Source organism: Sinocyclocheilus anshuiensis, unplaced genomic scaffold (assembly GCF_001515605.1).
Source record: "Sinocyclocheilus anshuiensis isolate Anshui unplaced genomic scaffold, SAMN03320099.WGS_v1.1 scaffold1089, whole genome shotgun sequence".
NCBI lineage: Eukaryota > Metazoa > Chordata > Actinopteri > Cypriniformes > Cyprinidae > Sinocyclocheilus > Sinocyclocheilus anshuiensis.
Window position 1 is genome coordinate 347,797 of NW_015555709.1, and position 25,829 is coordinate 373,625.

Sequence of the window (25,829 nt, forward strand, 5' to 3'; positions counted from 1 at the left end):
GTAGCCTCACGTACCCCAGTTTGGGAACCACTGTTCTACATTAAATATTTAGCTAACAACATTCTGTTACCTAGCAACAGTGTATGTTAACGTTGTAGGCTAACATTAACAGGTGTAGACAGAAAATATGATTATCCTCAGCTAATTTACTGAATCAACCAACTCTCCTTTCTTTCTTTCTTTCTTTCTTTCTTTTCATCCATGATGACATTAAAGTCATCTGTTGCTGCTTCTGGCGTTTCATCGCTGACTGTGCCGCAACCGCGATACCTGCTCATTAGAACTTTCAGTGAGCGCTTTTTAGAGTGTGCCCTGCTCGGTCCTGCTCCTCCGGCGTGCGGTTACAAAATCATAACAAACGAATTTTAAAGTGGGGGGGACACAAACGTGATTTTGAAAAGTGGGGGGGACATGTCTCTCCTGTCCCCAGTGGGAATTACGCCCCTGGATAGATAGATAGATAGATAGACAGAATCTAATGTTCTTAACTTAAATAATATTTTAATTTCAAACACTCTTAAAGCCCCTATGATGATTCCGGATGCAGTTTGATCTAACCCGGAAGTGCGTGCTTGTTATTGTTTTGAATGAAGCGAGTAGTATGAGCATATGGATCCGAGGATAACCGTATTTTAGAGGTATGATTTATCCTGTTAAATATTCACAATTCACAATTTAAGTCCCTTCCTGCTAGTTTGTTGAAAGAACTTTATAAACGAACTGAAATCCCGAGTATAGATGTCAGACGTGCCATGCACAGAAATTGAATAACTTCTCTCTTTTATTCGGATGTATTTTTGCACGCGCATTTTAAAAGATTACGCTATAATCATTATTTGAATACACTGCGGTAGAATACCGGAAAACAGTCACACGCTTCGATGCAATAACATCCCGTTTTTCCACGAAGTGTGCAACAGTATTGCTGTGTTTCAAACCTAGTGAACTGCCTACCTAGACAGCAGTTTTAGGAAGCATAGGCGCTTAATTCAGAATTGGAATGTGCCTGTTGAACTCATGATGCCTAAAAATGCTGTCTTATATATTTAATATATATATTTGTTTGATGTTTTAAGAACAATACTTGTATTATATACACATAGAAATAGACATATATACACATAGAAAAACATAACAATAAGTCATATATATTTTTAAGGGACACAAAAGGACCCCTTGACCCCATTTCCTATCCCTCTAACCCAGCACCACCATCCTCATGATGAACTTTGAGGGTCTGGACCCGGGTTTGGGCGAGTACACGCCCGGCCTGGACTCTTCAATGGACCCGCGGCTCGACCCAGCGCTGCTGCAGGGCGTGGAGCTCGACCCCGACGCATTGGCTGTTCCCGTGTCCGAATCCATGCACATAGTGGAGGGCATGTACTCGGAGCTGCACAGCGTGGCTGCTGAAGTTGGGATCCCTGTGACGGCAACACATTTCGATCTGCAGGAGGAGCTGCTGTGGATGGGGAACCACCGGGTGAAGTCACACATTTATTGCTGCATTTACGCTACCAGTCAAAAGTTTGGAATAATTATTTTTTTTTTTAAATGTTTTTCAAAGAGGTCTCTTATGCTCACCAAGGCTGCATTTAATTGAAAAACACTTATATTGTGAAATATAACTACAATTAAAAATTGTAATAATTATTTTAACATATTTTAAGATCTAATTCCTATGTTGGCAAAGCTGAATTTTCAGCAGCCATTACTCTAGTTTTTAGTGTCACGTGATCTTTCAGAAATTATTCCAATATGCGGATTTGGTGCTTAATTATTATTGGGGCTCATTTATTAATAATGGTCTTATTATTAATACTGACAACAGTTTTTGCTGCTCTGTATTTTTGTGAAACAGTGATATATTTTTTAGGATTCTTTGATTAATATAAAGATCAAAAGAACTGTTTATTTGGAATATAAATCTTTTTTAACATAAATGTATTTGTTATCAAATGTAATCAATTGAATGTGCCCTTGCTGAATAAAAATATAAAAATTACACTGTCATTCAAAAGTTTGGGGTATCACGGTTTCCACAAAAATATGAAGAAGCAACTTTTTTTTTTTGAGCAGCAAATCAGCATATTAGAATGATTTCTAAAGGATCATGTGACACTGAAGACTGGAGTAATGGAAAATTCAGCTTTATCATCACAGGAATAAATTGCATTTCAAAATGTATTCAAATAGAACACAGTTATTTTAAATTGTAATAATATTTAACTATATTATGGTTTTACTGTATTTTTTTTATCAAATAAATGCACCCTTGGTGAGCATAAGAGACTTACTCAAAAACATAAAAAAATCAAAACGATTCCAAACTTTTTTGAAATTAATATTTTTATTGAAGGAAGAACAGAGTGACGTATTACAGACCTACAACCCACAAAAAAACAATGAATAATCTTAATAAATAAAAACAAATTCCAAAAATGGAAAAACAAAATCTCGAAGTTTTGATATTACAAACAATGATGAAATACTTGACATTATTGTTAGCCTATTGTGTCTGATTGCGTGATCCATTTCAATGTGCAACAAGCATTTTAATTTCACTATTAATTTTAGTTTGAGGGAATAGTTATGCCCTTTTCAAAATATGTAATCATTGGAGTCCATGCTGAATAAAAACGTTTGGTGGATCCTCTAAGAGAATATTTAATTTTCTCCCATTTCAAAAACAGCATCACATCACTAAGCCAGAGTGAAACTAAAGATGGTTTACTTGATTTCAAGTCCAATGGTTTTGGATTAGATGATGAAATGTCTAAACAAGTGTGATCTGGCAGATTGTATTTTGAGGAGAGTGTTGAGAATGGGGCAAAAACATCATCAATAAAAAGATCACTTAATTTGACAAGACCCTACTGTTGCCACTGACTGAAGACTGAGTCCAATTGAGCTGGAAGGAATAGGTGATTCTTGCATATAGGGCTGGCTATGGAGAAGTCTTTGAAACCAAAACATTGTCTAAATTGAAACCAAATCTGGAGGGTATTTGCTACGACTGGGCATTGAAGTGTGCAACAGTATTGCTGTGTTTCAAACCTAGTGAACTGCCTACCTAGACAGCAGTTTTAGGAAGCATAGGCGCTTAATTCAGAATTGGAATGTGCCTGTTGAACTCATGATGCCTAAAAATGCTGTCTAGGTAGGCAGTTAACTGGGTTTGTAAAAGCAAATATTAGATAAATTTGGTAAAAAGAAATAAATAATTAAATAATTTAAAAAATCTAGCACGTTTTCATGGTAACATTTTATGTAGAATGATTTCTAAAGGATCATGTGACACTGAAGACTGGAGTAATGGAAAATTCAGCTTTATCATCACAGGAATAAATTGCATTTCAAAATGTATTCAAATAGAACACAGTTATTTTAAATTGTAATAATATTTAACTATATTATGGTTTTACTGTATTTTTTTTATCAAATAAATGCACCCTTGGTGAGCATAAGAGACTTACTCAAAAACATAAAAAAATCAAAACGATTCCAAACTTTTTTGAAATTAATATTTTTATTGAAGGAAGAACAGAGTGACGTATTACAGACCTACAACCCACAAAAAAACAATGAATAATCTTAATAAATAAAAACAAATTCCAAAAATGGAAAAACAAAATCTCGAAGTTTTGATATTACAAACAATGATGAAATACTTGACATTATTGTTAGCCTATTGTGTCTGATTGCGTGATCCATTTCAATGTGCAACAAGCATTTTAATTTCACTATTAATTTTAGTTTGAGGGAATAGTTATGCCCTTTTCAAAATATGTAATCATTGGAGTCCATGCTGAATAAAAACGTTTGGTGGATCCTCTAAGAGAATATTTAATTTTCTCCCATTTCAAAAACAGCATCACATCACTAAGCCAGAGTGAAACTAAAGATGGTTTACTTGATTTCAAGTCCAATGGTTTTGGATTAGATGATGAAATGTCTAAACAAGTGTGATCTGGCAGATTGTATTTTGAGGAGAGTGTTGAGAATGGGGCAAAAACATCATCAATAAAAAGATCACTTAATTTGACAAGACCCTACTGTTGCCACTGACTGAAGACTGAGTCCAATTGAGCTGGAAGGAATAGGTGATTCTTGCATATAGGGCTGGCTATGGAGAAGTCTTTGAAACCAAAACATTGTCTAAATTGAAACCAAATCTGGAGGGTATTTGCTACGACTGGGCATTGAGTACACAATGAAATACAAATGGGCAATTTGGATAAAGCTAAAGCAGGAAGAGATGATGAAGTACAGGAATTATTATTCCAAACATCTGACCAGCCGTGTAGCCTACTACTTCATCTACTCAAATAATATGCAGAGCTGTAAAATGAATCAGTATACCTAGCAAGTGTTTTCACCAAAAATTCTGCATGAATGGATAAATGTTTCTATTGAAGTTGGGACATTTAAGGCTAAAGTCTAATCTCGCTCCAAAAATTCAGCTGTGGTTTTGATAACCATTGAATGCATCATCTCTGATGTACTTCCACACTGAAATGGTGATGTCACTTTATTCACAAGCATGAGCCGCATTACTGACCTGGGTGTGTGTGTGTTTGTTCTTTCCTCTGTTTCGTAACAGGGACATGCAAGTTCCTTCTTTGGTCCGACAATGGGCCGCTACTCCTCTTTCCAAGTGCACATGACCGATGATATTCGCCACATCCAGAGTATGGACACAGGGGTGCTGTTTCTGACCAAAAACAACCTCAAATGCCTCACGCGAGGAGGTTTAATTATGTTTGATTATACGTGAGTTGCACACCCACATATACTATAATGATTGTTTGAAGATGTAAATGCAGGTATCATGTCCATACTAGCACGTCTTTGTCGGAAACCCTCAAAGCATAATGTCATGCAGAACACAGGCATACCCTGCGAATACTGTAATAAAAGGTTTTATTTGCTTATGTATGCCTATGTGTGGGTGTTCATTCATTCATTGTTTTTTTTTTTTTTCAGAACGGAGGAGGGTGCTGACATGCACAGTTTGATTCTGACCGATAATAACACATTGTTAATGGGGGGTCGGCAGAACTATGTGGCCGAATTGGTCCTCACAACAGTACAGGAAACACAAAAAGTAGGATGATACAACACTCCTTCAGTAATACTTTAAAACAAACTGTACCTGTTTTATATAGCATTTATTAATGAACGTTTTTAAAATAAAAATAAAAGAATAAAGGTAAAAAATTAAATGTACATTTTATAGTTCAGTTTTATCAAATTAATATTTTTTTAAATCATTTAATTATTTTTAAAGATAATTGAATAAATAAATGAATTGAATTATAAAATAATGATACATTTTATATATATATATATATATATATATATATATATATAGCACTTATATATATAATTATATATATATATATATATATAAAAGTGCTGTCAAACAATTAATCGCATCCAAAATAAAATATTTTGTTTACATAATATATGTATGTGTGCTGTGTATATTTATTATGTATATATAAATACACACACACACATGTATATATTTCACAAAAATAGGTTATGTTTATATATTAAATATATTTATTTATAATATAAATTATATGAATATAAAGATAGACATGTAAATACATGTAAATATTTTCAAAATATGTACTGTATGTGTATGTATTTATATATACGTAATAAATATACACAGAAAACACACATATATTATGCAAACTAAAACTTTTATTTTGTATGTGATTAATCGTGATTAATCGTTTGACAGCACTAATATATACAAGTATATATAGCAAAAAGTTTTCTTTTAATTTTATTATCTTTGTCACTTATGGCTTTTGTGGGATATACTTAATGGGAATTTTACACTTATCTATAATAGATTAGAGGATGTTTCAGTAATAAAAGAGTCAGAGATCTTTTCCTGACATTTCATTTCCACTGTCACTCTAGTTTACTGTTGAGGTACCTGGAGTAGCCATCATGAGACAGTCCAATCGCTTCTTCTTTTGTGGTCACACATCTGGCAAGGTGAGTGAAGGAGTAAAGCGAAAATGGATGTGGAACAAATTGTTTCCTCCTTTCGCTTTTCCCACAGAATAGAGGGATGTTGTGTATGAAAAGTTTTGCTCTGAGCTAATGTGGGAACATGCTGCCTACACTTTAGCTGTAAACACAGGTAGAATACATAGGGCTTTTTCTTTTTGTGCTTTCACACATTCCTAATTTTCTCACAGGCTGATCAATTCAGAATATTTAGTAGTTGGAATTTTCAGCTTGGCCACAAAATTAAGTGAAAGAGCTTAATGTGCATGGATCCATCTGTCTCACCATAACAACTTATATGGTGGTTTATTGAAAAACATGGAAAAAGATTTTAGTATTTCATTAGTAGATGCAGTTAATGTCATTTTCCAGCATGTAGTTGACATTTATTTAAATATAATTTAAAAAATTTAATTTTTTTTTACATTTATATATATATATATATGTATAGACATATATATATTAAACTGAGAAAAAGCTAAATGATGACTGAACATTTTTAATTGGCGACCATATACTATATCTAAACATATAGCCTATAAAATAGATAATTAACCTTATATTCTGGCATAGATTTATGGATAATGACAGATGACATAATGAAATTATTTTTCAAATGCATTCATCTATATGTATAACCTTATATAATCTCTGCAGTATGTAGTAAAATATATAGTAATCAACATTAATTTAATCTCTTCATTGTCATTTGTGAATTTGTGTCAATTATTTGTCATAGGTGTCTCTGCGTGATCTACGCACATTTAAAATGGAGCACGAATTTGACGCGTTCTCTGGCAGCCTGTCTGATTTCGACATACACGGTAACCTGTTGGCAGCGTGTGGCTTCTCGAGCCGTGGCCTGAATGGACTGTCATGTGACCGGTTCCTCATGGTGTACGATCTGCGCATGATGAGGGCCATCACCCCACTGCAGGTCCACGTGGATCCCCTTTTCCTCCGCTTCATCCCCACATACACCTCCCGCCTGGCTATCATTTCACAAACAGGTATGATGCATGGACGTGTATGTCACGAAGCTGGTAGTACTGGTGGTATTTACCTAACTGTTGTCACTAAAAGGAGAACTTTAATGGTAATTTGCAGAATAAAATACTATGAAAAATACACAGGATGGTATTGGTGTGGTTGCCACACCCAAGTGCCAACTGCCAACTGTCCCTGATGTGTTGAAGAAATGTTGGGGGTTTTTGTTTGCAACTTGTGAAGTATTTTAATCATCCAGTAGTGGTCTTCTTTGGATTACCGTTGTTGTTCCCAGCCTCACCTTAAATCTAGTTCTTTTCTTCTGAAGCTTACTGATGTTATTGCAGTTTTTCAGCATTCAAAAGTCCCACCTTACTTTCATTTCCCCTTTGGTGGTTGTCATGTTGTCCACATAGATTTTCAGGCGTGGGTCACATGAACTAATCATGCTGAAGGTGCAGACATGCATTACAAAGTACTTGGCTTGAAAACATTCTGACTCGATGCGTTTAACAATTGTAATTGTGTTGTATTTCCAAGTAGAAAATGAACAAAATGTTGGTGGGTTTTGGTTTTATTCAAAACAAAAAAGGGAAGGAAACGTCATTAGAAATGCAGAGTTATTAAATGTTTTTTTAAAGGTTTCAGGTTAAACATAAAATCATTATTTTGAAATTAATTATTTATTAATTATATTGTAAATAAAAAAGAATAAAAGATTGCATAAAAATAAAAGTCTTAAGACTGTTTTAATTACAATAATTGTAAATACAATTTTATAAGTACATTTTATAAATAAAAAAATTAAAAAAAAACCGGGTGAAAAGCCTTTTGGTCTTGAGTTTAAAAGTTGAATCAGATGTCTGATTTGTAATAAGCACTGTTACTGTCCTGTACTAGTCTATTTACTTTTTGGTTGTTTTTTTAAATATACATATTTACAACATGGCTTTTACAAAAATATTTGTGATTATTTTTTTGTCACTGAGATCCTGGTGTGCGAGTCTGTGTCTTTGTGTCTGTAGGTCAGTGTCAGTTCTGCGAGCCCACCGGCCTGGCCAATCTGGCTGATATCTTCCACGTCAACACTGTGGGGCAGCTGCTGATGAGCTTTGATGTGTCCTCCAGCAAACAGGCGCTCTCCTTTGGGGACTCTGGTGGCTGTGTGCACCTGTGGTCCAGCGCCCCAGAGGTGTCCTTTAACAGTTACTCCAGGGAGACAGAGTTAGCGCTACCCTGCCTGGTGGACTCCCTGCCCCAGCTGGACTGGAACCATGAGCTCATGCCTCTGTCTCTTCTACCCATGCCCCTCACCAGTACCGAGCCCCTGCTCTCTGATTGGCCCACCTCCCTTATCACACCCAGCCCCAGGTATGACTACACCTCGTATATACACTAGGGTCAGTAAGATATTGTTTTTGAAAGAATTCTCACAAAAGCTGCATTTATTTTATCAAAATATAGTAAAAACAGTAATGTTGTGAAATATTAGTGCAATTTTTACAATTACATTTTTTCATTTTAATATATTTTAATATAGTTTATTCCTGTGATGGCAAAGCAGAATTTTCAGCAGCCATCATTCCAGTCTTTTCTGTTTTAATATGACAATTAATATGCTCAAGAAACATTTATTATTATTATTATTTAATATTAATATCAACAACATTGAAAACCATTTTGCTGCTTTATATTTTTGGATTGGATGACTAAAAATAAACAGCATTTATTTGAAAAAAAAAATATTTTGTAGCATTGTAAATTCTTTACTGTCACTTTTGATCAATTTAATGCATCCTTACTGAATAAAAGTTTTAATTTATTTCTGACATCAAGTTTTGAACAGTTGTGTATATATAAATATTTTAAAATAACAAGTAAAAGATGCATGCTTGAAGATACATTGAGATACAAGTGCTATTTTATATCAATTTTATATGTATTATTACATTTAATTTGTTGTACAAGTATTTATTTAGAGTTTGTTCATAGAAGATGTAAACTTAGGTCACATTTTTAATCCAATTTTGTCCAAACATGTTTTTTTACATTGGCAATCCAACCACATTATGAGTCAAAAAAGAGAGAAAAATTGCAGTATTCAAATAGGAGCCAGTCAGGTGCCTGGTACAGAATCATTTGTGTCAGAAGGAGTTCTGTCTGGCCTGTGAGTTGGGATTCCTGTTCCACATGCTGGACTTGAGCAGAGGAGACCCCTGCCAGGTGCACTAACACATTCAATTCAATCAGAATTCATCCCAGCTGTATCAATGCCTTCAGAGCTGTCAGCCGTGCATAGCATATGCACATGCACAAAGCACTTGTTTGTTTTCTTAACAGGCCAGTAATTTTCTCCGGGCTTTCCGGACAATCCCGGAGGCGTCAGCGTTAGGTTTGATCCTAGCTGACTCTGATGAGCAGACAGGGAAAGCCCGTCTAGGCCGTCTCATCCAGAGCTGGAACCGTTTCATTCTTGCACAGCTGCATCAGGAAACACTGGAGCAGGAAGGGCCGCAGGCATACAGAGGAGCCAGCAGCAGGTGTGGAGCATCATTCTTGAATTCAATGCAATAATTCACACAAGAACGAAGTCGAGAACAATTTAGGTTTTGTCTCCACGGCAGCACACTGGGTTCCTCGGGGGAGTCTGTGATTGGCCGGTTGTTTGGCTGTGAAGTGGAGAACAGCAGTTTGTGTCGCTGTGGAAAGGAGACGGTTCGCTCCTCCTTGACTCTGCTGTTTACCATACACTACCCTGAGCAGAGCTCTCTAGGTCAGAACCACCAAACATTCACACATGAATACATCTTTCTTCTTTTATAAACTGAGTTAATTCATTAAATGATCTCTTTGATTTTTGACAGATAAGATGATAGAGGAATATGACTTCGCAGAAATCCTAAAGAAGAGTATATGTCTGGAGCAAAGCACACAGGCCTGGTGTGACAACTGTGAGAAATACCAGCCAACAGTAGGTTTTTACATGCCTATCTATATATACACGTTCAAAACGCTAAAAAAAAATAGAGGTCAGTTAGATTTTTATTTTGAAAGAAATTAATACTTTTTTCAGCAGGGATGCATTAAATCGAAGGCTATTTCTTTCTTTCTTTTTTTTTCTTTCTCTCTCATTTATTTCTATAGCACAAATTAATACAACCATTGTTGCCCAAAGTGCTGTACAAAGATAGAGACATTTTTTATAAATATACAAAGACAATAAGATCATACAGAAGAAAACACCAAGAACATATAACTCAACACCCAGAGAGATTAAAAGCCTAAGTTAAAAGATATGTTTTTAACAATGATTTAAAATCAAATAAAGGCTGTTTACGCTGAATTTTTAACATTGATAATAATAATAAATTAAAAACACCAAAACAGCATATTGGAATGATTTCTGAAGGATCATGTGACACTGACTTTTATTATATATCAAAATAAAAAACAGTTTTTTTTAATTTTGTAATAATATTTCACAATATTACTGGTTTTACTTTATTTTTGATCTAATAAATGCAGCCTTGGTGAGCAGAAGAGGCATACTTCAAAAACTTGTTTCAAAAATCTTACCAACCAAAAGTGTAGAAGCACAAAATACTAAATATTTATGTATTTTTAGGTGCAGACCAGGAACATTCGCTGTCTGCCTGATGTTCTGGTGATCAACTGTGAGGTGAACAGCGCTAAGGAAGCAGAGTTCTGGAAAACACAGACTGAGGTTAGACTCATATCCCCTCTTGTTGCCAGGATATATAGTCATGCATTTACAAAATTCAGCCATAAATCCACCCTTAAATATCCTCTAATGCTTTACACAGCCGTTGGAGTCATTACTTAAAGATGTCTTTGTTATATTATATTTTTCTGTCATATGTCAGTGGTGTATTAGCAATGCAACATCCTGTTCATTCAGCTGATCTGTATGTTTTTGGTGTGTGACACTCTAGGCAAACTGATTTGTTTTAATTTTCCATTCATTCATTTTTTTTGTTAACAGTATGCGTACAACAAAGCTCTAAAGAAAGAAGCAGCTGAACCTCCCAAACCCAAAGAACCTTTACCGACAGAATGGTGTTTAGAGTAAGTGTGCTGATTGTAGAAATGCATCTGTCTATATGTTTTATGTATAATAATATATAAATCATGTACAGGGAAGAGCTGTGCAGCGTGGAGGGCGTTACCTTCGACACGCAAGCGGAGGATATGAGGCACGTGTGGATCCCTCTCAGTCTGAAGATGTGCATTAGTAAGACTCAGGGCCTGGAGGTCAGCAGCCTGTCTGAGGGAGAGGAGGTGAGGAACACCTTTTCACTGTTTCAAAGGGTGAACTTCATTAACCACATCAAGATATGTCATACCTGGGAAAGATGACTCTTAAGTTTTTTTAAATGACCTTGCTCAAATAAAATGTGTCTTGTTTCTTCTCATAGCTGACTGAAAGTGAAGAGGCAGAAGGAGCGTCTGTCTATGACCTGGTCGCCATCGTATCTCATATCCAGGATGCTCGGACCGGAGGGAACCTGGTAGCACATATCAAAGTGGGCGAGACCTACCATCAAAGGAAAGAGGTATGAGCAAATCTTTAAAGTACTTGCTAGATTTTTGACATAATATGTTGGACATAAGGGACAAACTGTGTTTTCTGTCTTGCTTTCAGGGAGTAACACACCAGCAGTGGTATCTGTTCAATGATTTTCTGATTGAGCCCATTGACAAGGTAAAAATACCAAACATCAGGCAAATTCCAACTTTTCCTATTATGAAAAGTGTGTACTCGCACAGCGAGTTCTGTATTCCCACTGGAAATGCGTCATATGTGACCCTGAATTGTGTTGCAATATGTCTCCATTAGGCAGAATCAGCTCAGTTTGATGTGAACTGGAAGGTTCCTGCTGTACTTTACTACGTCAAGAGGAACTACCATCCCAAGTATGATTTGCGAAGTATGTGATCATTCATCTCACAGAATGTACTTTTGGTCTTCTCACTAAAATGTATCAGTGCTATCACAAAACTTTTATAGAGTTTGCATTTTATTAAAATTATGAACATTTATAATATGCATACACTACTGTTCAAGGATTTAGGGGCAGTATTTTTTTTATTAAATTATTTTATTTAACAGAGATGCATTAAATTGATTTAAAAAAATGAGAATAAAGTGATTTATGTTACAAAAAAATGCTTTTCTTTTGAACTCTCTATTTATCAAATATTTCTGGAAAAAAACATACCATGGTTTCCACAAAAAATATTAAGCAGCAAAACTATTTTCAACACTGAAAATAATAAGAAATGTTTCTTGAGCATCAAATTAGCATATTAGAATGATTTGTAAAATTGTAATAAAATTTCACAACATTACTGTTTTTTCTGTATTTTTGATCAAAGAAATGCAGCCTTGATGAGCATCTGTTTTAATTATTCCTGCATCTTCTCCATTTCCTCCTAGTTAAGAACCCTATTGATGCCAGCGTTCTGCTGACGGAGGCCTCGTTGGCACGGAAACAGAGGAAGAGTCACGCCACCTTCATACCTCTAATGGTGAATGAGATGCTGCAGGCTGCAGACCTTGTCGGATTGGATGCAGAATTTGTCACGCTCAACCAGGTCAGTGTGAAACACTTTAATGTTCTATAACAGCGGTGGCGAACTCTGGTCCTGGAGAGCCGCAGCCCTGCAGAGTTCAGCTCCAACCCTAATTAAAACTCACCTGCCTGTAGCTTTCTAGTAACCCTTCAGACCTTGATTAGCTTGTTCAGGTGTGTTTGATTAGGGTTGAAGCAAAACTCTGCAGGGCTGCGGCTCTCCAGGACTGACGTTCGCCACCCCTGTTCTATAATTACTGACATTTTTTGACGTATTTTCTCCTACCCATCTTTGAAGCATATTTTGATGGATTGTAATAGTTTAAAGTCTGTCAGAACTCTTTATTTTTCTGTTGACTTTTATGGAAAGATTTTTAATGAAGTAAGGCCAGATTTAGTTTTAGAATTTTTATCTAAGATCAAATTTAAAAACTTAATTTAACTTAACTAACCTCGTTCTCGCCTCGTATCACAGAGGCCAGGGAACCAATGAGGGAGTGCCGTTCATTGATGACTACATATCAACACAGGAAACAGGAACAAATCAGTAGAATCATTCTAAATGTAACTCACATAATAGGGAAATTACCTTTTGAAATTATCAGGACCTTTTAATTACCTCATAAAGTGAGAACCACAGTTTTGTGCCTTGTCAGGTGAGATATGTTATTTGTTAGTGTCACTTGTGACAGTGAATATTTTTGAATAATTTAATTGTAAGGTGAATCATAGGGAATAACTATTAGTGTACTAGTGATTTCCATACTTTCTGTGTTTTTGTAATGTTGGGAAAAACTTCTTACTAATTTAACCTCTTTGGATGTACAGGTGGTGGACTACCTGACCCAGTACTCTGGTATCAAACCTGGAGACCTGGATGCAAAGATTTCCTCTAAACATTTGACTACTCTGAAATCTACATATTTGAAATTGCGATTTCTTATCGACACTGGCGTTCGCTTTGTCGGCCACGGGTTACAGAAAGATTTCCGGGTCATAAACTTGATGGTGAGTGGAATTTTTGTGAGTTAATATTTTATTTAGTATGTTGGAAGTGTTTAAATTGTAACCCCTCACATTTTTAGGTTCCAAAAGAACAGGTGATTGACACCGTCTACCTCTTCCACATGCCTCGGAAACGAATGATTTCTCTGCGTTTCCTCGCGTGGTACTTTCTCGGTAGGTTTCTTGCATAAGGGTCATGATTCATGAAAGGGTCATAATGGTGACCATTCAAAAAATTTTAAGACCCAATATCTAAAACGGCATCAAGATATCTTTAATACTTCTTGAGTTCCAGGACTGCAAACTTTGGAGAAAAAACTTGAAAAGTGCTGTTTCCCCATTTTTGAATGGTCACCATTGGCACATAATGAAACACAGATTGCTAAAGTCCACAGATTTTATTAACAGACCCACCAATCTCTGTGTAAAAATAACGTAACATTATGATGCTGCCATCTTTCTGAAGTCATTTTTACCCCCTTGTTATTTGGCTCTGAATCTCAGGTGAAAATTGCCTTTTTGACCCCCCTCTACAAAATAGTGGATTACTCAGTAAATATTTATTCATGACATTTAAGATTTTGACTTTCGTCACTATACATGTATGTCTTTCTTCAGAAAAAATATTAGCGAAATCAAAAATTTTGAGCTGGTTGAGTTGACACGGAATGACCCATAAACTTTCCCTTATCTCTTGACCTCATATGTCATTTTCTATGTATCAGTGTTTTATGGCTATTTGAACATTTGTTCAGATCTGAACATTCAGAGCGAAACTCATGATAGTATCGAAGATGCACGGACTGCCCTACAGTTGTACAGGAAGTACTTGGAGCTGAGTCATAATGGAGGACAAGAGGAGTTCCGGAAGGTTCTCAAGGCTCTCTATGAGAAAGGACGCAAGCTAGACTGGAAAGTTCCAGACATTGACTCTGCAGATGGTCAAGGTAGCCCAAAAAGTACGAATCACTGACAAGGCAGTGAGATTATTTTATGTAATATATATTAGTGTTTTTATATAGTGTATTTTTAGAGGCTGTTCAGTTGTTTAAAACGAGGTAGCTCGCATGGCGTTAAATCATAAACAAACAAACAATTTTCTCCTACCCCAAATATTTCATGCTTTTGTGTGTTGCTGCTTGAACAGGAAGAGGCAGAACTGCGCAGTGACGGGACTAAGTCCACCATTAAGCCCAGCCAGATGTCTGTTGCTCGTATCACATGCGTGAGAGGCCAGGGAACCAATGAGGGAGTGCCGTTCATTGATGACTACATATCAACACAGGAACAGGTCATAAATCAGTAGAATCATTCTAAATGTAACTCACATAATAGGGAAATTACCTTTTGAAATTATCAGGACCTTTTAATTACCTCATAAAGTGAGAACCACAGTTTTGTGCCTTGTCAGGTGAGATATGTTATTTGTTAGTGTCACTTGTGACAGTGAATATTTTTGAATAATTTAATTGTAAGGTGAATCATAGGGAATAACTATTAGTGTACTAGTGATTTCCATACTTTCTGTGTTTTTGTAATGTTGGGAAAAACTTCTTACTAATTTAACCTCTTTGGATGTACAGGTGGTGGACTACCTGACCCAGTACTCTGGTATCAAACCTGGAGACCTGGATGCAAAGATTTCCTCTAAACATTTGACTACTCTGAAATCTACATATTTGAAATTGCGATTTCTTATCGACACTGGCGTTCGCTTTGTCGGCCACGGGTTACAGAAAGATTTCCGGGTCATAAACTTGATGGTGAGTGGAATTTTTGTGAGTTAATATTTTATTTAGTATGTTGGAAGTGTTTAAATTGTAACCCCTCACATTTTTAGGTTCCAAAAGAACAGGTGATTGACACCGTCTACCTCTTCCACATGCCTCGGAAACGAATGATTTCTCTGCGTTTCCTCGCATGGTACTTTCTCGGTAGGTTTCTTGCATAAGGGTCATGATTCATGAAAGGGTCATAATGGTGACCATTCAAAAAATTTTAAGACCCAATATCTAAAACGGCATCAAGATATCTTTAATACTTCTTGAGTTCCAGGACTGCAAACTTTGGAGAAAAAACTTGAAAAGTGCTGTTTCCCCATTTTTGAATGGTCACCATTGGCACATAATGAAACACAGATTGCTAAAGTCCACAGATTTTATTAACAGACCCACCAATCTCTGTGTAAAAATAACGTAACATTATGATGCTGCCATCTTTCTGAAGTCATTTTTACCCCCTTGTTATTTGGCTCTGAATCTCAGGTGAAAATTGCCTTTTTGACCCCCCTCTACAAAATAGTGGATTACTCAGTAAATATTTATTCATGACATTTAAGATTTTGACTTTCGTCACTATACATGTATGTCTTTCTTCAGAAAAAATATTAGCGAAATCAAAAATTTTGAGCTGGTTGAGTTGACACGGAATGACCCATAAACTTTCCCTTATCTCTTGACCTCATATGTCATTTTCTATGTATCAGTGTTTTATGGCTATTTGAACATTTGTTCAGATCTGAACATTCAGAGCGAAACTCATGATAGTATCGAAGATGCACGGACTGCCCTACAGTTGTACAGGAAGTACTTGGAGCTGAGTCATAATGGAGGACAAGAGGAGTTCCGGAAGGTTCTCAAGGCTCTCTATGAGAAAGGACGCAAGCTAGACTGGAAAGTTCCAGACATTGACTCTGCAGATGGTCAAGGTAGCCCAAAAAGTACGAATCACTGACAAGGCAGTGAGATTATTTTATGTAATATATATTAGTGTTTTTATATAGTGTATTTTTAGAGGCTGTTCAGTTGTTTAAAAAAAAAAGTTTTGCAACGCATTCACAGTTGAGCGATATAGGTTTGTCAAATGCAGATACAAATGTATAATATAATATTATCCATAAGCAAGGCTGTCAGTAGATTTTGTAACTAACACAATGAAGAGGTAACCCTACTTTTAAAGGAGTAGTTCACACAAAAAATGAAGATTGGTTGAAAATGTACTTACCCTCAGGCCATCCAAGATGTAGATGAGTTTGTTTCTTCATCAGAAACGATTTGCATAAAGTTTAGCATCGCATCACTTGCTGGATCCTCTGCAGTGAATGGGTGCTGTCAGAATGAGAGTTCAAACAGCTGATAAAAACATCACAATAATCCACAAGTGATCCATACGACTCCAGTCCATCAAACTCATCTTGGATGGCCTCAGGGTGATTAAATAATTTAAACATTTTCATTTTTGGGTAAACTGTTCCTTTAAAATAAGTACATTTTTACATATTTCCATTGTTAGGTGAACTATTCCTATTTGCCCAAGAAGGCCAAATATTGACCAAATACTGGCCAGTTAATCATCCTGAATAGTAGTTGTGTCTATCTTTATAATTGCAAAAACTGAAATATTTCAATTTAACTGTATAACAAAGCATGTGCATATCATTTTCTAAAAAAAAAATCATATTCGTTTTTTTTTTAACAAATGTTGTTTGATGAACTTTCGATGCTCTTTCTCTTTGCAGGTACAGCCGTGTTTCCCTCTGTGATGGGGTTATGATTAGACCCGTGTTGGTTGTATTCCTGCCAAACAGATGCCAGCTCAGCAGTCATTTCTTGTACAGCCTTTCAGTTCTCCTCTAATAGCTCTTGAGCCAAATTACACCTCTTAATGAGTATATGTCATTATCTTTAGATGGCCAATCTGAAATAAGGCTTGTTATACTGTGTTAGAAATGTCTGTTTTGTTATGAAAAAAACTGTTGGAATCAAAGGAAAGGGTTTTCTCCACTGCTTTGTGTAGCCTGTAAGTGGTATTAAGAAGAATATGCATAAGGAACAGGAAAAAAATTGTTTTCAGGACTGAGACCCGATTCAAAACTCATTAACCAAGTGTTTGTTTGCTCGTGTTTGACTCCACGGTGGCTTTTTCACCAAGGTATTTATATTGTGTCAAAAAACGGCACTTATACAGAATAAGAATTACTGCACAAAGAATATAAATTAAGCAGTCAATGGATTTACGGTGTTATTTTCTATATTGTAACTATGAAGTACACTTTCATGATGTGGCAGCTGAATAAAGACTTTTGGATAAATCTTTGTCTATTTTAAAGCTCATTTCAACTGGGTGGATTATTTCAGCAAATTCAATAGCATTAGGGAAACTATTATTTAAAAATACTGAGAACTAGTGTAGTCTCAAAGTAAAAAGAAAGTTCACTCTTTATGTAAGGTATGTAGTCTCAGACTCAGATATGCCACTGAAACATTTAAACAATAAAATGCTATTCTAAGAGAACACATAAAAACAGCAAGCATGCATTTAATAAAAAAAAAGTAATAAAAATCCATATGTTTAATCCATATACATTTTCTGGTTATACTCTGCCTTTAGCTGGATATCACTCTCGTGTACAGCATATTTGCTCACAAGTGATTTTGATATTTGATTTGGGAGTGAATCATTCTCTTGATTTGGCTGAATTTCAATATATATTTTTTTAATTTGCAGTTGAAAAACTTTTGTTGTTTTAGTAACAATTTATTATTGGTAAACTTTTTATGATATACATGATCATACTGCTTATGATCTTCAATTGCAATTCCATGTTTAACACATTGTTCAGAGTTGTTAGCCAGACCCTCTTCTTAAATTTAGCTCCAGTTTGCTTGGCTGGTGGGGAGCTGTAAGTGATGGAAATATTTTTAGCCTTGACACTCTTGAGTTTACAACAATGATGTATTATTTCTGTCCTACTGATTAAACAATGCATAGATTCCTTACCAGCAAGTATAACTCTGCGGTCTAAAGCATATACAGACATTTATCCAGTTTGTTATAGTCTGTAATCTTCACTAGCAACATTTATTTTCCTAGTCTGTACTTTTCCATATAATGCTAACAAACATTGCACATTACAGCACAATATTTAGTTCTCTGCTTACTTAAAGACTCTTCAGTCTTGTATCGTTTACTGAACCTTTTTCTTTCGTTTGGCTTATGTGTATTTCTAGAATACGGACTATTATTTGCTGAGCAAGAAAATATTAACAGTTATTTCTACTCAAAAGTACTGAGTTTGTTGTTGTTAGTAGTTTTATAACAGGGTGAAAACTAGATGTGAGGAATGTGTATATTATTATATAAGACAACAATATGCATTTACTGTAACCTTGCTTTAAAATTCTTAATTTAATGCAATTGAATGTTTCCACTGCAAAAGTGACAGCTGTTTTATTTTGTTAAAATAAATGCTAAATTTACAGTATAAGCATTATGAATTTATTTCATAATTACATTTAATAACAAAATAGCATTATTTTGTAGAAGTATTCTAAAACTATTTTAAATGTGTTAATTTCCATTATCCAACTCATATATGTGTGTGTGTGTGTGTGTGTGTGTGTGTGTGTGTTAAAATATGTACATGTGTTTAAAGTAATATTATAAAATTTAAAACTTGGATATTTTTGTTGTATTATTTTAGGTTCTATCATAATTATTATGAATACATTATTTACACTTACTGAGCTTCTTCAATGAGCAGTTACCGACAGTAATAATATAACAATATGAAGAACCTTCATAGACAAATAATGTTACTCGTTCTGAATGCTCTTCGTTAAGTCACATCAGTTTCTCACGAGACTTCACCGGATGTTATTTTGCACGTACAATTACATGCTGGAAGCTAAAACGCTCCATTGTGAAATGGAAACAATGTTAGAAAAGCAGTACTCATTACATATACTCAAAGCAAAAACGAAATTGTGCTAAACGTTACCTCGGAATAATGCAGAATGAACTCAGAAGGGAAGAAAAGTTCTGCTACTTTGTCAAGTTCGTTCCCGCACGTAAAGGTTTCATTGGCAATTTATTACTCGAGTGCAACAAACCGGACGTTGTACACAAGTTGAGTGGTGATATATTAATTGTATCTTGTCAAATACAGTATTATTCATGATTTTTTTTTTTAAAGATACAAGTTAATTCTCAGAAACTTTTCATTTTTCCTTCACTAGTGAGTTGAAGTAATTAATAACTATTGAAAATGGCCATACCGCGTAATTTATATTCGTTTTTAGTCTATTTATAGAACTCACTGTGATGCAATGTGAGTGTTTGTAATAGTTTAAATGGTGAAAAATAAGAGTGAAATCCCACCCTGAAAGTTGACCAAAAAGAGGTCTGACGTCACGCTCCCACAATGCACGCGCCCCATCAGCTCCAGCGCTGCTGTGTTTAGAGGGACACAAACAGCAGGCCCGAAAAATACACACATTATTGAACAATAAATAAAGTATCCACTGCGAATAGTTTTTGAGAATCCATCGAGATATGGCTGGGAAATAATTTTTTTATTTGCACCCTTGCGAGATGTAGAATGGAGGAATGCATGAGAACTGCAACTTTAGCGGGGATCAAAAGTTTCTGGTGAGCACAAGACTGTGTTTATGCAAATGTTAGACTGTGACTTTAGGACCGCATGGACTGTTTGCATTGATATTCAAATGTTTGAAAACCTCATGGAGTTTCGTGGGTAGTATTTTTAGACTTTTGAAAAGATAAATGTGCGCCAGTAACCCACATAAGAACTTTAAATATTGCCTGCATGAGCAAACACATTAGCTACGCGTAAGACTGATAGTGCTTTCAATGTCTTTTATTTGTTTCTATTTTTAACATGGGGCAAGCACGAAAGGATAGTTTGATTTGTGTTGATTCGCTCTTTATTACGGATAATTTCGATTTGACCATTTAATCACAATGTTCTGCGGCTCTTTAGAGATTTTGCTGAGCGAAACGTGCCAGAAGTAAATAGACTACAAGATGAAATCAGCAAGGTGTTTTTTTTAGCAAAACAAAATATATAGTACTAGACACACCTTAAAAAAGAGTTTAGTATATTTTGTTTTATTTTAAAAAATCAGATTTTACGCGAACATGACATTTTTATGTGTACAATACAAGTACAATTTCATAATTGCATGTGTCATATTTGCAGTAAACTGCTAGTTGAAATGGAGAAAATGCTGTTACTATGTAATTTGTAGCCATTTGGAATTTAAAATATTCAAAGCTGAAAATAAGCAAAAATGTTGGTTTCCATTATTGTATTTGGTAATTATGCTGTATTTCTACATGAACAAGTTTTATGTTTGAAAGATAATAGATAGAAGAAGCATATTTTGTCCCAATTGAACTTTTAAAGCAGAGCCAAATTCATACGCTTCAAAAAATAATATTTTTACTAAATTAAAACAATTATATAATAATGTTTTTATAAAAAATACTTCAAATGGTTGCCTGAATGATGTCCATCCATTCTCTAAAAGGGAGGGAGTAATAGTGGACATGCATTTTGCGGAGGCCTGTCAAGATAATGAATGTGCTTTTGTGAGACTTGAAACAGGTAAACAAACCCTTTATAAATGTCACTAACCAATCATCATTGACATCCCCTCAGGGTGTTTTTAAGTTTCTCATGTTGAAATCTGTTACCATTCAGAGAGACCGGTTGGTTCATAGACTGCACTGCTTTGCCATCAAGCCACTCTTTAAGTTTTGTTTATTTTTTTTTTAATCTAAAGTTTTATAAATGTATCTAAAAAATGTTTTTCCATTGTTCATATATAAAATTAATTTCAGAGTTAAGCAATCCCAAATTTCCAAATTTTAACTAAACTAAATCAAGAATTGATTCTTTTTTTTGTTTATTTCTTTCATTTATTATCTCTTTAGAAGTCAAAATTCTCTAGGGATCTTTTTATTTTTCAGAAATGTTCTGTGTTATTTCAATGTTGAAAGAAGACAGTAGAAATTGATGCATTGGTGTCCTCCAGGAATTTTAAAACAATTTATGTATATAAGCATATACAGTATATAAATGTTTTACCATCATATTGCATTTCATTACACTGTATATGCCTTAAATATTTTTGTTTGGATAATGTAGCAGCAAAAAAAGCTTTAAGTTATAATTGTTGTACTGTGTTTACAAGCAAGTTAAATGGATTGTTCACCCAAAAATGAAAATTGTCATCATTTACTAATCCTCTTTCTATGGAACACAAAAGAAGATAATTGAAGAATGTTAGAAATAAAACTTTTTGGGTTGTTGCATGGTCAAACCCACTGTGGATTTATTACTATTTTAGATAAACATTTGCATAAAAGAACTTTAAGGGGAAAATAATTGGTTATACTTTATTTATTTACTTTTTTATTTACACTTAAAATTATTGCAATGTAGTTATACAAATAAGTACAGAGTAATATTAATTAACATGTACCTAATATATGGTTAGGCTTAGAGTTTCATTTATGGTTAGTTGCTTGTAACTGTGCATTTTTACTGTTATTACTGTGTTAAGTGCATGTATAAGATCAAGATGATGTTACCAAATCCTCACCTGCTGCATTTTTTGTTTATGTGCAGAAGACTGAACATGCAAAAAAACAATCTTCACTCCGAAGAAAAATCAGCTGTTGGAGCTTCTTCTCAGGTACTTGCTTTTGTCTCTAAAACAGGGCTATCAAATCCTGTTCCTGGAGATCTACCTGATTACATTTTGAGCTAAACGTTACAGGTAGGCAGATCTCCAGAAACAGGATTGGGCACCCCTGCTCTAAAACAATGAGATTATAATTGTACTTAATTTTTTAACCTTGAATTGTTGTCATCACTGATCGTTGGCTTTTCACAGATGTACAGTGACATACTCCCTGAGAACTACCCATATATGTGAGAAAATGTTTCATGGCAAAGACCAGCTAAACAGCCTCCTGCAAAACCATGACCCCAACAAGCAGGAACTGCGGTGCGAGGAATGCGGAAAGCATTACAACACTCGCCTGGGACTTAGACGCCACGTGGCCACGCATGCCACCTCCGCCAGCGGTGACCTCACCTGTAAGGTCTGTAGTCAGGCATTCGAGAGCATGCCGGCGCTACTCGAGCACCTGAGTACACACACCGGCCGGCCACCTCCGGGGACTGTGGTACGAGAAAGGAAGCATCAGTGTGAACGGTGCGGCCGCCGCTTCTTCACTCGCAAGGATGTGAGGCGCCACGCAGTGGTGCACACCGGCAGACGGGACTTCCTGTGCCCGCGTTGCGCCCAACGCTTTGGCCGTCGCGACCACCTCACCCGACACCTGAAGAAAAGCCACGCACAAGATTTGGAGACCCTTCCTCCGATGCCCATTAAAGAGGAGCGCAGTCCTACCGCATGCTCTGTTGGATCTCCGAAAGATGCCACAGAGGCGTTTTCCATGGCCATGTTCAACCCTCAAGGCCTTCCGGGCACATCTACCTCAGGGGTCAATCATCACCATCACACGATGGTGTCTGGCCCCCTTTCCAGCCCAATGGGTGTGGGCTGCTACCTTGAGCCAAACAAGCCTCCTCCGCAGCATTACCAGCAGGCTTCCAGATATCAGCCGAGTTCCACTACCTCATATCTGAAAGCGGAGATGGAGAGCTTCCTGACTGAACTCCAGTGCGGGCCAATGCCACCGCAGGCCGCTGTAGCGACTGCCGTCTCCCGGCCTGGCGACCTTTTCACTGACAGTCTGGGAGGTCAGAGTGCCCATTTCACTCTCAGGAACTCGGCGTTCACCTCAGCCGAGCCACCTACCACCTCCGCCAACATGGACCTCTCGCACCTGTTGGGCTTCCTGCCGTTTGGCCTGCCTCCCTACAGCACTACCTTGGGATACTCGACCACCACCAACGTCGTGTCCCCAAGCCCTACCTCTCAGCTCTCTGGGCCGCTTGCCTCATTTCAGCCACAGTCACTGCATGAGCCTCAGGCTTCAGGGCACTTAAACCAGCTCTCTGGTTTCTCTCCGACTCTACCTCGATTCCATCAGGCCTTCCAGCAATGATGTCGCCCATGTCCACTATGACCTGCCAGTCAAACGCGACAGTTCTGTTGTGTCATTGCCAAGTAGCTTATAGGTAATGAACTGGAGATGGTGAAGTTTGTTGGGTGCGAAATGGATCCTGTAGAATTATATGAAAGGATCACTAGGATAGATGGAGTTTTGCTTTTAGTTTTGAATAGTTAAAAAACGTTGTGGTTTTTCCTAGAGGGTCTTCAGAGTAACTGTTTTGTAGTGATAAATGAACATAAAATTCATTTAAAAAAAACAAAAACAAACTGAAAAGTTAGCTAAAGAAATACCTCAATATTTTTGTCAAGAAGGAAAATAATGCTATTACAGTGTTCTCCGTTGTATAATGAAGCACTTTTTATCAACGGCACTTCTATGACTAAAGGTGCGGTCACATTTATTGCTCTGCGAGTTTTCGTCTGCAAAATCTAGTTATTTCAATAGGAATCCACGTGGGTACTTTTGAATGCGGGTGAAAGATTTCCCTGTGCAAATTTCACAACCGAGTCATATGGTAATATAAATTTAATGCATTGACCAACAAAAATGTGTTTGGTTTGAAATTGACTTCTGTGTGCGCTCTGCTTCATACATCTACACTTTTGACCTTTTTTGTCCATGACATTTTGCCGAAAATTGGCTAATGTGACCGCACCATACAAGTCAAGTTGAACTGTGTTCTTAGATGTACCTCTCAGCTCACGGTCACACAACACAAAAAAACCTACCTCTCTAAGCTGAACTCTTGTCACGAAAAAGATTCAACCATTTGACAAGAAATGAAGTAAACGTTATCTCATTTGATTTTCTTTTTCTTTTTGAATGCTCAATGGTTTTAGTTATGACATTTTTAGAGTCAGGTGATTAATTAGCATTTAATTAATTAGCTTGTGTTGATTTTAGCCTTTAGGTAAAAGTTTTTAGGCGCTGTTGTGTTCACATCCTTAATGCTAATGAAAGGAATCACAGTTATTGTGGAGACTCTTCTCCTGTAAATCCCCATCTCTCTCTGTTCATTCCAGAGTATTTTGTGAATGAAATGCAGAATAAAGCATTGATCCCTCTGGAATTGAAAATCAATGAAAAGTGAACATTTGTTTAAAATTAAGTAGCCCCTTCTGACACATTCCTAATATGGGAACTAAGTAAAATATAACTTTAAAAATAACATTTTTTGTTTAGTAATAAACAAGAATTGATCATATTTGCGCCCTGAATATTCATGTAAAAAAATGGTTATACTAGTTTTACACAATACGTAGTTCTCACACTACAAAGTTTCCCTCAATGTTTTGCCTGGATTCAGAAGTTTCAGACAAAATAATCTTAGCACATGCCCAGTTATTGCTGAAAAGCACTTCATTTATCTCTCCAAGCTAAACCAGGAGCACTGTCAGAAAAGAAAATGTTTTCTCATGTAAATTTGAATGGTATTTTAGCACTGCTTCGCTGTCTGTACTTTTGACTCAGTGTTACATGCACCAGTGGCCTATAAGGTAACTGATGGCATATGTTGTCAACTCCATTTTGTTTAGGCCAGCTGAAGGTGTGAAATAATTTCATGAGTTTTTATTTTATTTAGAAACCATCATGGGCATTTCCTCCTTTGGCTGAACTGAAATGAAATTGACCTCAACTCGACTGTGATGTTTAGACTCCGACTGATCTACCTCAGTGAGATGCACACTGTGCACAGCTGTACTGTACCTTTAGTAAGAAATGTAAAGTTTCAATGGCTGTTTAGCTGGAGTAAACGGGTGTTTTACATCTTTAAAATTCCAAGCATTGGCATTTTTGGGTTCCAAGGAATGTTTTAAACATAAACATTATGAAAGCAAAAGTGGGTGAGTGAGGCATTAAGGTGTATGCGGAAAGAAACAATGTTAAGGATGAATTAAGAAATAAAGCATCTTGTAGAATTTGTGTTTCTGGTGTGTTTCATTCATGATTTACTGTCAGTAAAATAATAATAGTTGTTGTTTTTACCAAGGGCTCTAAAACGTCAGTATTTATGTCAAGTTATTCATTCATATTAATGCAATGGGCTACTAAAAATTATTAACAATTTAAGTCTTTAATGAACTATATAAAAGTTATATAATTATAAAGATGAATTATAGAAATTATTTAAGAGATAAATACGAAAAATTATAGGCAAGCATTCATTTACAGGTGTTATGATTTTATAAAATACTTAATTTTTATAATGGTTTTATAAACAGCCCTGTGTATCATTAAAAAAACAATACAATCAAATACTATACAAAACGTTAATATGTCTACTAATAAGACTGCAAAAAGATTAATACTAGTATG

At 35.9% G+C, this 25,829-nt stretch overlaps 2 protein-coding genes across 4 annotated transcripts; both read left to right on the forward strand.

The window, feature by feature from the left end:
• Positions 1 to 558: 558 nt before the first annotated feature.
• Positions 559 to 17,704, forward strand: LOC107671829 (PAB-dependent poly(A)-specific ribonuclease subunit PAN2-like). Its single transcript, XM_016464814.1, has 24 exons — positions 559 to 638; positions 1,207 to 1,483; positions 4,604 to 4,773; positions 4,987 to 5,107; positions 5,941 to 6,018; positions 6,773 to 7,043; positions 8,046 to 8,391; positions 8,919 to 8,934; positions 9,130 to 9,243; positions 9,361 to 9,560; positions 9,645 to 9,793; positions 9,885 to 9,991; positions 10,646 to 10,744; positions 11,024 to 11,106; positions 11,178 to 11,319; positions 11,457 to 11,594; positions 11,684 to 11,743; positions 11,879 to 11,969; positions 12,479 to 12,636; positions 14,767 to 14,910; positions 15,203 to 15,382; positions 15,460 to 15,553; positions 16,135 to 16,338; positions 17,137 to 17,704. The coding sequence occupies exons 2-24, from the start codon at positions 1,220 to 1,222 to the stop codon at positions 17,169 to 17,171; spliced, it is 3,264 nt and encodes a 1,087-aa protein (XP_016320300.1). The 5' UTR covers positions 559 to 638; positions 1,207 to 1,219; the 3' UTR covers positions 17,172 to 17,704.
• Positions 17,705 to 19,805: 2,101 nt separating this feature from the next.
• On the forward strand, positions 19,806 to 25,124 carry LOC107671865 (zinc finger protein PLAGL2-like). Of its 3 annotated transcripts, XR_001632262.1 has the most exons (4): positions 19,806 to 20,048; positions 22,054 to 22,120; positions 22,322 to 23,577; positions 25,096 to 25,124. XR_001632262.1 is itself a non-coding variant. In XM_016464859.1 (3 exons), the coding sequence occupies exon 3, from the start codon at positions 22,368 to 22,370 to the stop codon at positions 23,502 to 23,504; it is 1,137 nt and encodes a 378-aa protein (XP_016320345.1). In that variant the 5' UTR covers positions 19,806 to 20,048; positions 22,054 to 22,120; positions 22,322 to 22,367; the 3' UTR covers positions 23,505 to 23,769. The 3 variants fall into 3 exon arrangements, 2 of the variants coding, with proteins under 2 accessions (XP_016320345.1, XP_016320346.1); XM_016464859.1 differs by lacking the exon at positions 25,096 to 25,124 and having other exon boundaries at positions 22,322 to 23,769; XM_016464860.1 differs by lacking the exons at positions 19,806 to 20,048; positions 25,096 to 25,124 and adding an exon at positions 20,951 to 21,027 and having other exon boundaries at positions 22,322 to 23,769.
• The last annotated feature ends 705 nt before the right edge of the window (positions 25,125 to 25,829 follow it).

Excerpts from the sequence above, each read along its gene's own strand:
- LOC107671829 (XM_016464814.1), top strand. The coding sequence starts at position 1,220 with ATGATGAACTTTGAGGGTCTGGACCCGGGTTTGGGCGAGTACACGCCC. Across the intron at positions 9,244-9,360 it reads GCAGAGGAGACCCCTGCCAG|GCCAGTAATTTTCTCCGGGC; the intron begins GTGCACTAACAC and ends TTTTCTTAACAG. Across the intron at positions 11,970-12,478 it reads TCCCAAGTATGATTTGCGAA|TTAAGAACCCTATTGATGCC; the intron begins GTATGTGATCAT and ends ATTTCCTCCTAG.
- LOC107671865 (XM_016464859.1), top strand. The coding sequence starts at position 22,368 with ATGTTTCATGGCAAAGACCAGCTAAACAGCCTCCTGCAAAACCATGAC.